Source organism: Ctenopharyngodon idella, chromosome 1 (genome assembly GCF_019924925.1).
Source record: "Ctenopharyngodon idella isolate HZGC_01 chromosome 1, HZGC01, whole genome shotgun sequence".
In the NCBI taxonomy this organism is placed as follows: Eukaryota; Metazoa; Chordata; class Actinopteri; order Cypriniformes; family Xenocyprididae; genus Ctenopharyngodon; species Ctenopharyngodon idella.
In genome coordinates, this window is record NC_067220.1 from 33,788,873 (window position 1) to 33,805,015 (window position 16,143).

General features: G+C 37.8%; 1 protein-coding gene across 5 annotated transcripts in view; it reads right to left on the bottom strand.

The window, feature by feature from the left end:
• Positions 1 to 14,445, bottom strand: part of zdhhc5a (zinc finger DHHC-type palmitoyltransferase 5a) — a 32,720-nt gene extending 18,275 nt beyond the window's left edge. The window contains exons 1-2 of one of the 5 annotated variants that reach the window (XR_007931195.1): positions 14,029 to 14,442; positions 2,286 to 4,183 (exon numbers count right to left, since the gene is read on the bottom strand). Coding sequence is in view for 3 of the 5 variants with exons in the window: in XM_051902400.1 (XP_051758360.1) it covers positions 2,286 to 2,440 (155 nt within the window). In the remaining 2 variants the exon portion in view is untranslated. Of the gene's footprint in view, positions 1 to 2,285; positions 4,184 to 14,028 lie in introns of all 5 variants that reach the window. The other 4 variants (XM_051902400.1, XM_051902419.1, XM_051902428.1 and 1 more) reach the window with 4 other exon arrangements.
• Between the last annotated feature and the right edge of the window lie 1,698 nt (positions 14,446 to 16,143).

The window sequence follows — 16,143 nt, forward strand, 5'->3', positions numbered from 1 at the left end:
GCAAATAAACAGTATAATCTACAGGGTAGCCTTGATGTCTACTCTCTCACACTAATATGCAGTAAGACAGACATTTAAATGTTATAACAGTGTTATAACAGTAGTTCATTGTACTTTTCATCCAGCTTATGTGTGCTGCTGTCATACTACTAGAAAGTGAAGACAATGCTGTGTTGTAGAATCTAGACTAACTTTTTTTTTTACTAGGAGCACTGAAGGCCCTTACTGAAAATTTTAGGAGCACAAGCAAAAAATTTAGGGGCACACCTTAAATCGACCTGCAACACAATTATTCATATTTAGAGGAAAAAGTTGTGTGAAGCACTTAAAAGTCCTTCAAAAGTGCTTGAATTTCACTCTCAAAAGGTTGTACAAACCCTGAAATGAATAATGTAAAAACAGTCATATAATACCATGGTTACAGTCATCGTTACTACCTTAAAGGGGTCATGAATTGAGAAATCAACTTTTCCTTGAGCTTTCGATATATAAGAGGTCAACGTACTATAAGAATATCCTTTAAGTTTCAGAACTGAAAACTTCCTTGTTAGTCCAATAAAAGCTTTTATTGACACCAGGCTCAGCGAACGACTCATTCCAGAATGTGCCTATCTATGACATAAATAGTTGAAACGCCACCCCCGCAGAAGTAATCAATACCTACTTCATCGCTGCAACGTTAGCACCGCCCACTGGCGTGTTAGTGAGAAGACGAGGAAAGAAGAGCGATACAGGACTAAAAATAACATTTGTATTCGGAACAATTCACTGTGGATTCTTTGGTAATTCAATCATGTTTCGGCACAGGCTTTGCAAACAGACTTTTACGATATGGACTCGACAGTAACAAGTAACTGTGTTAATTCTAATACCTGATCTGATATGTAATGATTCATGCGCAGTCAGATGTTCTTTGTCTATGTGTCAGTAAATTAAACCAGTGACTAAACGGTCAACTTCATGTTGTTTCTCTTAGTAGGATGAAAATAATCTTATTTAAACGGTGATTAAATTACACATAGAAAGCAATCAAAGAACGTTAATTATGATGAAAGCATTCGTTAGTGTGCAGAAATTGAGTTGCAATGACGAGATCACTGCTTTCATGCGCTTAACATCAAGTTTGTGATCGGCTACAATGTTCATCACTGCAACCTTTCATGCTACAATCTAAATATAATGCCATAGATCTAAATGTAATGCTATAAGAAACACTTTTCACGATTAGTTAACCTTGAGAGCTGTGATAGTACTAAACGTGCTAAAGGAGAGAGAGGAATACTTGGCTATTTCATATGCAAAGATGTTAGCCAATCACAGCAGTGGGCGTTTACACTGAAGTCTCACAGCAGACACACCCCTTAAAACAGAACATTCTAATCAGAGGGCTAAAATCAGGGTAGGAAAAATGCCTTTTATTTTTAAATTATGACCATTTTTGATATAAAAAGCATACTAACATTATAAGTGCACCCTAGGAAACATTTTAAAACAATAAGACAATGCAGTTCATGACCCCTTTAAATCAATGGTGAATGTTGGTGATTTGCAGAGAAGAAATCCTTATTTAACCATTTTTTTTTCATGATACAATGTTTCTCCTGGTTTCCACGTCAGCGCTGTTTGATCTGATATGGTTTATAATAGAGATTTCTGCACTGAATTTGTATGCTTTTCACTAGATCACGCAGCGATGTTATTAATTCTGTGGTGAATTCAAACACTTTTTCACTGGATCTCCCAGCGCTGTGTAGTAACGGTGTTTTGTGATCAAAGATCGGCCCACAAGTACCTGTTCTGAGCACTGCTGCGTTGTCTATTATTACTATTATCCGAACTGATAAACTGTCCGCACTGCGCAGCTCAAACGAGTAGTGCAGTTTTGTTCTGCTTTCGTTTTGTTTGCCGTTTGATGTTTCTTGTATGCAACAGAAATAGTAGCTCTTATCAGTGGTGGTCTCACCAATGGGACCTCCAAAAAAAATTCAAAATTCAAAAATTCAGACCTCCAAAATTTAGTCGCGCCAAAAGGGAAAGGGGTTGCAAAATGCGACCATTTGGTCTTAGTTGGGGGCCCTGAGAATATAAGAATACCTTTGTTATCTGTGCCTGTGAAAATCAGTTCAAGGTAGATTAATTTGGTACTTCTGAGTGAGTTCTAGGCAAAAACATGCCATTATTCACTCCACAGTGCAGCAACACACTGTTATACACTAGTATATGATGACTCATCCATCATAAATGATTGCAGCAATCAGTGTTAGCAGATGTGTTTGTGTACTCACGTAAAGCAGAAGAAGAGTGTGGTTGCTCCAACCAAGAAGGCCGTTGCCGCAGAGACCGGCACGTAGCGACTAGGCCGGAGAGGTCTGGATGGAATGGTGGGGTGGGGTGGGGAAGTGGGTCCAGACACGCCCCCACTCATGCTGCCGCTCGGCATCACCCAGGGGGCAGGATGGCAGCGCGCCCCGCAAAATTATCCGTTTGTGAGTGTGTTTGTGTTGAGACAGCACAAATGAAAAAAGAAAGACTAAGGGAGAAGTTGCTGTCCTTTTGGCATTATAGAAAAAGGCCACAAGATGAGCATTGTTTCAAAAGTACAAAACAGAAATACTCAAAAGAGAGAATATGGAGAAAGTAAGTAAAATAAATAAATAAAAAAAAGGATTAAAAAAAAAAAAAATTGTAAACTGAAGAAATTTTGGGTTTTAGCAAATTCTTGAATTAAAGTTTCTGATGTTTAGACACTTATAAATTACTAAATGTATAAAGCCAATCACTGAACAAAAATTGCTCAAAACATCTGTAGTTTGTCAAGTCTAAATATTACTTTTTTGGTCATGTAAAAAAAAAAAAAAAAAAAAAAAAATAAAAATATATATATATATTTATATATTGAAAACGCAAACTTAAAAGGCTTAGGAAAAAATGTTTATAAAATGCCAAGAAAAAATGACTGGAACAAAAAACAAAATGAAAACAAAAACCAAAACAATTTTAAAAACTCAAATGTCTAACCACTTCTACTGTCTAGGCCTAAATCTTCAGTGGTGCTTTAAAAATGTAACAAAAAATGTGAAAATTGTTTACTTTATGAGAAAGATTTGGTGTTACTGTATAAAATAAGAGGTAAAGGAAAGTAATGTTTATGAATTTGTTTTCTTTTTTTAATGCTAACAAATATTTTAAAAATGTATTATTTGAGTTTGGTGTTTTGATAAGCAGCACTGTAGTCAGTTTAAGGATTTCAAAAGTTGCCAATTTTGTTTTCTTCTGCTGTGAATGGGAGTTGACTAAATCACCAAAATATATATAAAAAAATGAAATGGCGAGAGACAAAGAGAGGGACAGGAGGATTTTTGGTGTAGTTCAGTTTTGAAGGGAGCAACAACAATGAAGGAATCAGACGGCAGCCACAACCGTTAACAGTTTCCCCCCACCATCCACACTATCAGAAGATATAAAAATGTCTCTCCTTCATTTCAACCAACGTGTGCTACACTGCACCTTAAGAAATGGAGCCTTGTGTGTCTCTCTCCTGAGTCGAAGCATTGCTGATCCAACAGGTTAGTTTTAAAGAACAGGCCAGTATCTTCACAAGTAAACAGGCTTACACCTGCATGGCTGATTAGATCAAATTCTCGATCTTGGCGACAAGAGGCATAAAATGAGTGGAATGGTCCGTCAAAAACACCTTTTTTGATGGAGCTTGCAGAGACAAAAACAGGTGAAAAGAGCAGCACTTCACTCGCACACACCTCAACAATTCTGGGAATTGATCCAGGTCAGTGGAGCAATTCTGAAATGAAAACGTTGGAGCTCGGAGGAATCCCAGGATGCACAGGTGCTTATGTGGGGATTGAGGGAGGAGGGGTCAAAGAGAAAACAATGTACAAGAGTTCAACTTCTCCCTTGGGACAGTTCAGGGACTTCCTTATGCGTGTTTGTATGAGTGTATCAGGCCCAGCTGATGTCTATTTGCAGATGAGGAGGCATTACATAAGGATCTCAGGGGGACGCGGCCTCAAGGGAGTGCCTCGAGCCATGCCTACACTTCCTTATCTGACTCGGTGGAGTTATCTCCTCTTTCTGCGGACCATATGCACACTCACAGAGTTAGCACGCACGCATTCAATGATGGGCTTCCAGTGGTTGTGCTGGGGAGAATGGAAATAAACTCCACCTGAAAAGAACAAAAGAGAAAAGAAATGTGAATTCTGAGCCAAAAAAGACTTGAGCAGAAAATTTTAAATAGTAGGGATGATGCAGACAACAAATTTGCCTATAATTTACTTAAACAATGAGAGCATTTCTGTTTATATAATTTATTCTATAAGTTGTGTGTGAAAATGTAAATGAAAAAAGTTTTGCTTAAAATATAAAGGTCACAATATAAAGTGGAAATTAAATAAACAAGACTGTTTACAGTAAGAAAGCAGAAAAGTTAACTAAACTAATTTGCATCATAATTATGAATATAAATAATAACATATAAGTTGTCCTTGTGGGCTATAGTAGTTGTCCTCAATAGCCACGTTTCCACTGTCGGGCGTGCTAGGGTGTGTCAGGGCCAGTCGCTTTTTTACAGTCTAGGCCTCGGGGCCAACGGCCAGAGTTTTTGGCCCGCCGAAAACCTTGGTCCAAAGTGGGCCAGCTTGGGCTTGAGGGAGTGGTTACGAACAAAGGCAGAGTTTATCTGAGTCTGGAGATGGCAGCGCTGCGGATGACTTCATATACCAGCTAACATCAGCATTAAAGACTTTTAAAATCATTTTAGCTAAAAACTCACTTTCAGACAGCAGCGAGTGTTTGAAATAACTCGTGTTTGTGATCCGAAGTGGATTTTGATCACCGTATAAGGCAGAAATACTTATATGCGATGCAAAAGACTATGCACGCTATAGTAAACATGGTAAATATGACGGCTTGAAGAAATCATACCCTATAGGCTATCACAATCGTGTATTTATTTTATCTGTGTCAGTACGTCTCATCTCTTACCGGACTGTGTGATATTTAGCTCCGCATATGTCATAAAATAATAAAACAAAAAAGTTTTACTGAAAATATAACTGTATTGGGACTGTCACTGGAGAGAGTGCTCCTCAGATCATATTTTTGGCGGAAAATATGTAGTAATATGTAATGATCATTCTTTCTAAATGTGATGTAAACATACTGTCCTATGACTACAAATAAACAGAAACAGACATGACTGAATAATTAGGCCTAACCTACGTGTGCTCTTTGTTTTGTGAAATAACGGTAAATACCACTTTATTTCTGTGACTAATGTGCAATCTTGACACAAATTAATTCATTATGATCAATGTATCACTTATTACTGTAAAACTGTGGTAAAACTATCGATGTTTGGTTTTAAATCTTTAGGTAAACAACAAAAATGCCAACAAATGGCCACCTTTATTATGTTCGTTTTATGATCTTTCTGATTAGTTTTCTGATAAAACTTCCATTTGTTGGTGAAATGATGAGTTTGTATGATGTTGTTCCATACAGGCGTGATACGGGCGGGTTTTAGTGAAGTGCTGCGGAGCTTGTGGCCCAACGGGGGAAACGCAGCGTGGTTTTGGGCTCGGTGCTACAGGTCCGAGGCTATTAGCCCAGCCCAGCCCGTTGAAAGCCCTGGCTCGCACTGGCCCGACAGTGGAAAAGCGACTAGTGTAGTCTAATTCATGAGCCAATGACTTATGAACCAATTCTTTTAACGGTTTGTTTATTATGTTAGCATCATGGCTATTTACATGGCAAACACAAAGGTCAATATCATAATCCATAAAATTTACATTATTATATAAAACCTTTCAACTTAACGTAAGACAGAAAATCTAAAATACACTCGGGTGATACATTTTGAAATATTCCATGCAAACATGTTTCTGAATAAAAGCGTTTTCTAGCAGCATCATAAAAATTACAATTCAACAGAATATGCTTAACAGTCAAAGAAACTTGACAAGAGAGACATAAAGGAGGAACTTCGCCTATTAATAAAAACCCATGGGTAAGTCTTGAGTGACCCAGTCTGCACCTAGTGAAGACGACTTGGTCATGTCACGACCAATTCTTTTAATGAATCATTCAAAAGATTCATGAATTCAGGTTTTACCAGTCTGAATCAACATATGACTCCCTTTCTGAGCTGAAAGTTACAATTACCTTCAAAAATGTGTTTCAAAATGCAAGTTTCATGTACTTAAATCATTATCATTACTGACTGATTGTTCATTTCAATGTGCAGTTAAAGATAAACTTGAATCTTTTATCTTAATTGTGTTACATATAAGATTGGATTTAATTGTTAATTAAAAACCTACATTTGACATGAATGTTGTTTTGATCAAAATGCTTGTGCTTCCTTTCTCTGACGCATTCCATTTTACTGGCATGCATAAAATCTTCTTAAAGCATTTAATATAAAGTGATCTCATGCTTCTGACGACCTCGACACCTTTCACCCTTCAAATGTTTTGTTTTCATAGAAATTCAGTTTTTAACAAGTGCAAAGTTGATGTGTACAGAGAACCTTCATCTGTGATATTACAAAGACTAAACTTAGCTATAACGTAATTCATTGTTGACAATTTTCAATTATTTTATCAATGAGTTGCTGCAGACCTAGAATATACACATCAAGCCACATTCAAATGAATGTCCGAACATTCAAAGTGGTGAAATTACAATTCACGTTCACTGACATTAAACCAAAAAAAGAAAAACCCTGGCCTGACCTTAATTACAGAGACATCTGTAGGGTAACCCTCAACCAGTTTCTGTTTGTTAACCAAACACACATTTGTTGTTGAAATGACATCACATAAGCTTTCACTATCAAATGTTATGCAAACAAAGGTGATGTCTGGATGTTTGCAAAGCTGGGTATTGCCAACTACATCATGAAACCACACATCACAAAACAAGCATGTACATAGTGATACTATCACAACTGACCTGTGCACCTGTACACATTTTAATCTGATAAAAGCAGACTTTTAGGAGTACACTAACAGATGCCCTACACTCTAAAAAATAGTTCTGTGGCTTAGTAAATATCACAGTAATAATTAATTTTATTAACTTAATAAAATCTCTGAATATGGTTTGAGTTGAACATACCAAAATAATAGATTAAAATCCAACAGTTAATTTTGTTTAAAATTTACAGTTATATTTAAAGAATTTAGTATTTGACTAACAATTTTTTTTTTTTTAAATATACTTAACATATTTGTGAAATTTCTATCAAAATATTTGAGAATGGAGAATTAAACTGATCTGTTTCAAGAACCACAAATATTACTTAATTCATAAATTTCACCAAAAAAACTGAATAAATAATAGTAAACGAAACGTTTTTTTAGAGTGTACAAACAGAAAAACCTTTGATGTCATGGGGTCTTGATTATCCAATGACATTGTTCATTTTTAACTACACAATCACAACAGAGAGATGACACTGCAAATGGAGATGGGTGAAAATAAAGGAGGAGGATGTTGAAGTAACAGCAGTTAGGTGGTGGTTGACAGATGTCCTCATCAATTAATGAATAAAGGGGTGAAGGTGCAATTCAGAATAGCAATTCAATACAGTAACTAACACCTCCAGGAAGAGACTACTGTTACTGTGTCTAATCTTAAAGGGACAACAACAACATTAACAAAAATACTTATAAGATATCATGTGATATGATTTTTATTTTTAGGGTGAACTATTCATTTAAAATGCTATATTAATCATAGACTACCATAACTATAGGTGAAAGGAGACAGACTAACTATAACCTTGAAATGCTAAAGCCTTCTGGAAAGCAACTAAATAACATGATTTGATCTTTCAGTATAATTACTTTACTAGTATTATGGCCAAACCTACATTTATGTAGGTTTTATGACTCATTAGAAGTGCTATGACCAAATTAACTTTCAACACGGGACTGTGATATTTGTTCTCACAACACAATTTAAGAAACCAAACCCAAATTACAGTTCTGTCAAGTCTTAAAACATTCAGTTCCAATGTTATTCCACTGCTATTACATTGAAACACACATTCTCCTCTTTGAAAGTGCCCCTATTATGCTATTTTAATACAGACACATGGCGCATTACCTCATTTCTCAAAGAGTCTGAAAAACGGTTCGAAAATTTTGCTCCGACTGGTCAGATGGCAAAGTCTGTTGTGATTGGTCTACCGCTTTGCCCTAACCCAGGGGTTCCCAAACACATTTCTGGAGCCTCCCCAGCACCGCACATTTTGGATGTCTCCTTTGTCTGACACACTCATTTTAGGTCTTGGAGTCTCGACAAATGAGCTGATGATCTGAATCAGGTGTGTTTCATTAAGGAGACATGGAAAACATGTAGTGTTGGGGAGGCTCCAGGAATGTGTTTGGGAACCCCTGCCCTAACGAATGGCAATGTGATAAGATTCTAGCGACAAACAATTTGTCTGTCCACACCAGACATGAGCGACTATGAGACGTGATAAAGTCAATCAAAAAGCACAACCAATCAGAAGAGGGCGTGGGTGGGCTCTCTCGGCAAGCTCCCGGCATTCGGAACGAAATGGGTAAGTACATAATCAAATTCATGAATATTACACCATTTTAACATTATTAAAAATACATACAGAGTTACTGAAACATTTTTTGTCATAGAAAACACTTGTCTGTTCACAATGAGTTGACAGTTCGGTTTCCTTTAATTTATTTTGAAGATCTGAGGTGAATTATTCTTTATTGCCTTCAATATGACTATAAAAGACACACAAAATGATATTCAAACTCACGCTTTTAACATTAAATAAAGCACATAAACAGTACCTGAGATTATCATTGCCATACTTTGTGTTGTTGTCGTGGCTAGTTAGGACAAAAACTATGATTAACATGGAAAAGATACCTTTTATCGCGTGTCACATTGCATCTGGTTAGGACACGGTGTTACAGCACGTGCTGGAAATGAAACGGCTATTACCATATCTGAATTTCAGCTATGGAGGTTTCCTCAGCGCTTGACACACAGTGATATGAACGGCGGCATCAGTTTTTCCATATCAATTACAGCGCAAGTCGTCAGTCTTTGGAAGTGCATGCGAAGTGGATTTGCAGTGCTGAAAACAGCGTCTTCTCGACATGTCGATGACATGAATCAAAATCTTCCAGGCCTCAGCTACAACTACAGTGTCTGAGGGTGGGACATATAGACATTGTTCGCGGGCAGCCAGTGAAGACCACAGGCTGGAATTATGCAAATGTGTTACAACTGCAAAAGTCTAGTGCCGTCTATGGTCAACAACAACATTTATTTATAAAGTACATTTAAACGCAATATAAATTGATCCAAAGTGCTGTACAGTGTGCATAAGCAGGACTATGGAGCAACTATGGGGCATAAGTAGCGCAAGTACCGAAATTAGCAAAACCATGATATCGTACCATTTGAAATAAAATATATACCTGCATTTTCCCAGCACCAGTATACCGCGCAACCCTAATACCTTGGTGCACGGCTGTATCAGTTTTGGGACACCTTTGGTTTAAGATTTGCAGAATTAAGCCTGCTCAGCCAAGCAGTTCAAACCAATTTCAGACAGCCTTGTTAACAGTTTAGCTATGCCTGACATTTGTTAACCTGACCCAGGGTTTGGTCTAAAATTGCCATAGCTGTGTAACCCTGCATAAGGTCCAAGGGACAACACTCCAAAGCATTTCAATGTGGAGCTGAATATCTGAACAGCTTTGTTTTGCAGACACAACATAAGATCATAGCCTTGGGAAAGTCTGATCCTAGATCGGCATCCAATGGAGCAGTGCATCCTACAGCAAGTAACTTTGTCAGAGCCAATATCAACTACTGGATCAGGTAGTTGAGTCAGCAACAGACAGGAAATAGTCTGGCTGATATTTTGACAAATATTTAGGAAAGGCTTGGAATGGACTCAGTGTGTATGTTAAGTGAAAGAGAAAAGGGAAAAACAATGAGTCCACAAGACAAGAACGCCCTAGATTAATCATTATCCAGTATCTTGGTTTTACTTTCATTATTGTCACTGTGTCATTCTTGTGGCCTATAAATTGTAGTGCACCCATTAATGGACAGGGAAACATTTGCGCAGCCACATTGCCTACAGTAGTCTATTTGGAAATAAGAAAAATGTTTTTTTTTTTTTTTTAAATCAATATATAAACTACTTAACTATTAGCATTAGAAGTCGACTGATTAATCGGAGATTAGTGGAGAACAGCGGTATGTTTGCTGTCAAGGCTGAGAGGATGCTAACATTAGTACCCCAAGTGGTTACAACTATGTAAAAAAAACGTGCTATTGCTTGTAGTTTGATTAGTGGTCGACCAATATTTTGCCAAGGCCGATATTAGGCTTGCTGTGATATTCGGTGTTGATAGTGTTACCAGTGTTCAGCTGCAACACCGGTTACGTCACTTGTCCACCATGGCACCGCCCCCACCGTCATTTTGATATTTTTTATAATAAAAATCATTTAGTTTCGTTAGAAAACAGACACTACAATTAAAAAAGGGACGCAACTGCTCAATGCAACGTGCCCCGAAAGAGAGTCGCAGCACAGATCAGCTGGCAGTTTAGAAAGCAATGAGCAATCCAGTCATTTACACAGATCAGTGGTACGCACACGGAAAGTTGCATCTCAGACAGCGTGTGAATACTAAATTGAGTTTGCTTTCAAGTCTTCTTGCGCTAGAACAGACAAATTCATGCAAAAAAAAAAAAAAAAAAAGTCAATATGCCCGTCTTGGCAAGTATCCTAGCAAACATAATAGATTTTGTCTTAAAGGCACAATATGTAAGATTTTTATATTAAAATATCCAAAAACCACTTGCAGTGTTATATATTTTGTTCAATTGTGAACCTACATTATCCTAAATGTTTCAAGAATTTGTAAATTCAGAGAAATTCACAATTTTAAACAGTGCCCGTCCCTCCCTTGTCACTTGTCGCCTGTCAATGATGTAATATCTGCGTTATCCCTGGTTTCCGCTTGTGCGGCAAAGTAACCATGGCAACAGACGCAGACAGCTGCGTAATGTCTAGCGGCACGCTGTTGTTGTTTCATTCAAACATTATGGACCATGGCAAGCAAACTTTGGGACAAAAGGAGAAATAAAACGAGGATCAATATCGGCGTGGCGTTTCCGAGATGGCGAGAGCCTTGCAACAAACTTCGACTTGACAGAGACGCCGCACTTGCACGTTATTAGACAGGTAAGCAAATGTAGGCTACATAAGACTAATCAATGTTATATAGCTAACATTATAACATGATGAAATGTTAGAATATCATCAGTATGATATTCTAATGTTGATCTAGCTTACTGTCAAGTCTCATACAGCCAACAAACTAATATATAGAATAACATTACAACTTTCAACGCACTCAAATGCAGTTTAGTAGTGTAACGTGAGACCAAGTGAAACAGCGCTGCGTTACCTTACAATTTTAATTCAGCAAATAAACTGACCTGTATGAGAAGTATTTCAGCTTTGCGAGTAGTTCGGTAGAATGAAATGTCCTCATTCCTTTATATCCCCTGGGACTCGCGTGGCACTAATATCTGTCTCTCATTAGCAATCGCGCCTGCGATTCTCGGCCACGCCCTGCTTCATGCCACAGTCATGTTAAAAAAAACATGAATGCATTCACTCATCCATAAACATTATTTCGCCATAAACATTATTAGATCCATCGGAATGACGACAAGTTCCATGAGTCCACGCTCATTCACTGCGTCATCAATCTATGCCTTTGTTATTGTTTTGAAGAGTTTAGTGACCCCTAGCGGCAAAAAAAAAAAACCATACTGTGCCTTTAAGTGAATGTAAAGAGTCAAGAAAGACAACACGTGTACAGTATCAGAATATTGGATCCGTGCATTATGTCTTAAAGTGACAGCAACCTAATGACCTCCTGCTGTCTGTCTGTTTTTAAAGTTAATCAAACAACAAAAAAATAAATCACTCAGTGCTGTTGACTGAATAGCTTTTGTAACTTCAATAACAATTACTCTTTATTTAATTTATACAGTAAGGATTATATGCAGTGTTATTTTACATATGATTATATATGTAAAATAACATTCAATATATGTACCTGAAAAGTACTGTTAGACCTACTTGAAAACATGAAGAGCAACTTTTATTGGTATCTTTTCTCTATTGTATTTATTTGTGCCATTGCTTGTAGTTTGGTTATTTGACAGTAGTCCTTTTCCCCCCTGAACAAAGCACTGAACCATACCTAAACCGTGAACCTAAAACTGTTTTACAAACCGAACCGTGAGTAATTTGAACCGTTACACCCCTAATATATAGTGACAATTTGACATTTTATAACAGTCAGTCAAACAAGTCTTCCAGTATATTATCTTATACATATATAAAAATATATATTGATTTTGTATGGGTTGCATCGATACAGCATATTGTTAGTCATTTGATTGATTCATCAATCCATTCTGATGTATTTTTACACCCTTATAAAAGAAAACTTTTAACATGTGTCACATTTAGTTAGTGTTACAGAGTAGACAATCTGGCGGCATATTCAATGTGCACGTTTGTCAACCTTTGTGACATCAAAAACACAATTAAGACATAATTTCATATAAACATGGTTGCGTTGTCTAATTTTTAGAATGAGCTGCTGATTTTTGTAAACATCTAAATGTTTATGAATGAGAATGAATTTAGATTTGAACAACTCTAAGAATTAGGTTGCATTAGGCATGACATTTCAAAATGTAACAACTCAAAATCATGCTTGCATAGCTATAGTAGTAAGCATTTATGTAAAAGTATGTTTCAGGCCTAAGTCACACACAAATTGTACTGATTCCTCCACTTCATTAAACCCTTTTCATGTGAATTCCCTCTCTACTCCTCCTCACTGTCCACTAACACAACAGAATGACTGAAACCTAAAGCCATGTGGCATTACACTCCCTGCCAACTGAGGCAACCTGCATTTCCCACAATCCACTATATGCCTGCCAATTTTACATGGTGAGAGTGAAGCAAAGCCTCTCTTTGATTCAATAAGGCGAGAGAGAGAGAGAGATCTGTCACATACCCTTTTGAACTTTTTCATTTTCCAGTCTTCCCTGACACACCCCTCTGCACTCCAATTAGAAATAAACCTAAACACCAGATCCAAGCTGGTACATCTAGTTACACGACCTAATACTAGTAAAACACACTGGAATACAGCCAGAAAACGTGATTATGAGCTGTGCACGTTTTCATTCATACGTGAGTATGTAACCTGGTTAGTGTTATAATTTCATTTGATTGGTATTCTTTACTCGTTGTTAACAGAAATGACAACAAGGCATTAATAAGCAGGTGATCTGATGAAAATGAATGACTCCCATATGACTAAAATCCAAAACATGCAGAACTGATAAACATGATTTCATTATGCTCAGGTGACACGATTAAATGGCTAAAAGGAATCAAAAAGCAGTGAGGCGCGTTGTCTTACTTTGAGGCGGCGAGTGTATCTTTTGGGTGTGTTTCGCTGCAGCTGCACTGTTTAGGCCCTAACATGAATCCGGGCGACGCCGATACTGAGCGTGCGGTCAAGGCTTTGGCGTCGCGCGGAGCATAACGGGGCCTCGATCGATTACCTCAGTGAAACTGCATCGAAAATGGTATTTAATACGTATATTCAAGGCTTTTATCTGAACACTGCAGCGAGTACATGTCAATGCAAAGTCAGTCTGTAGTCACCCCCTTGAAAACACGACTTATTTTGCTACATGAGGAATGACAGCAAAGACATGCCCAGAATAAATGACTCACATGTTAAAAGAAATCAATAAATTATTAACATGAAAGCATTAGATTGACATATAATCATAACTAGTTGTAGCACAGCTGGGCAGGACTATTAGCATGACAGCTAGCATTATATCGCTTCTTTTTCAAAACAGTGTTTAGGTTGAAATAAAATAACACCACTGGTGACCTACCTGTCAGTTCATTGGCGTCGCTGCTTTAGAGGACTGGTGTGTGTGACATTGGTTATCCTCTTTAATAGATTAGATGATGGCTTTAATCTCCGTTTCAATCTTTGGGTGGTGGGGTCTTGCCGACGGCTCACTTAGCCAGTTAGCCTGCGTCCAAACTATGGATCTTTCGCCTTATTTTTTTACACACTCGAGCTGATAAAATCTCATTCAAGTTTTGGGTCTTCTCAATAACCGTTTAAATCTATTCTGTCGCGTATGACTTGATAAAGCTCGCCTAGCTTAAAGCTAACGGCAGGTTTAACGTATTTTCACCCAGCTCAGCGCAGCGGCACGAGCTCCAGTCCACATCCACGAGCCTCCCAGAACAGTCTGACGTCCCCGCCCTCCTGTGAGCTCATTGGTGGAGAGCTGCTGTCGATCCACTGAGAGCTACCAATGATAAGACTTAAGAAAGCGTTTGACGGGACTTGTCAAACTCATTCGAATCTCAGGTGGTGATGAGAGAGCGTAACGGACACCTAAACGCTGGTGTACAGGACCGTGAGAACGAGCAGTGGTAGGACTTCCAAATTGTTCATATGTTAATACTTTTTTAGCCTGTAATGAACCGACAGACATAAACAGCTTAATGAAGGATAAAAAGTGACACAGTGACATACTAAATACGTGTGTCTGAGAGGGAGGCAGACAGACAAGACGCTTGTGTTGCTCTGAGGATTAAAGGGACAGCAGGAGTTTTACAGATAAGCGTCTCCCCCACCCACTCTAATATCCCCACAAATCTGACCAACATCTGTCACACCACCTCTTTTAGACCAAATAACACAAATCTACTGCTCTGTGTACAACACATATAAAACACAAGCACCCTGACAGATGCCTGGGTTAAACCAGACTGTAATTTCCTGTGAAATATAGCCTACAGGAAAGCATCAGCTCTCTGAAATGCCTAGATATGGTCAAAATGACAATAAGTGTAAAAATAGAGTAGCCAACTAATACAGTAGTTATGTCTGGCAATGGGAAATGTGCATCATATCCTACATGATGTGTGACCTTCTTCCAAACAAGTTCATCATAACAAATGCTAATCCAAGATCAGTAGGCGCTCATGTATTCATGTAAACTCTGAATTTGGGCATTCACTCAATTTTATTTTATAATCCCTAAGCTGAACATCAGGGAACCTCTCAGAATCAGAAATGTTGACATTCTGGACATACAGATAAAGAAATGATAAATTCATCATTACTTTTAAAACCAACAAGGGAATTGTATTCTATTGTTAATGAGATATTTACATGCATTTAATAACCCTGAGCTATTTTAATGCTATGGTAAGCAGAGCACAATGGACTAGAGACTAATACTAAAGACAATGAATATAGAATATCTGAATATAGAATCCAAGTGTGATTTATTTTAGTAATTGCAAATCCAGTATTGAAGTTAAAAGTAACAGGTCAATTATAGATAATGAGGATAATCAAAATTCGGTGACTAGATCGCAGTGCAGGTGACTAGAATGTTGATGACAGAATATAAAAAAATTTGAAATAAAAAGACAAGATTTCACAATAACAAACAACCACATGATTTTTAAACAAGACATGAGACATACAATAAAAACAAATAGGACACAGAATAAAGTAAAGTAATGACAAATTGAGGTACTGATCATCTAGTGCAGCATTAAATGGCTACAGTATCTAAGTGAAAATGTCCAAATTGGGCCCAATTAGCCATTTTCTCTCCCCGGTGTCATGTGACTTGTTAGTGTTACAAGGTCTCAGGTGTGAATGGGGAGCAGGTGTGTTAAATTTGGTGTTATCACTCTCACTCTCTCATACTGGTCACTGGAAGTTCAACATGGCACCTCATGGCAAAGAACTCTCTGAGGATCTGAAAAAAAGAATTGTTGCTCTACATAAAGATGGCGTAGGCTATAAGAAGATTGCCAAGACCCTGAAACTGAGCTGCAGCACGGTGGCCAAGACCATACAGCGGTTTAACAGGACAGGTTCCTCTCAGAACAGGCCTCGCCATGGTCGACCAAAGAAGTTGAGTGCACGTGCTCAGCGTCATATCCAGAGGTTGTGTTTGGGAAATAGACGT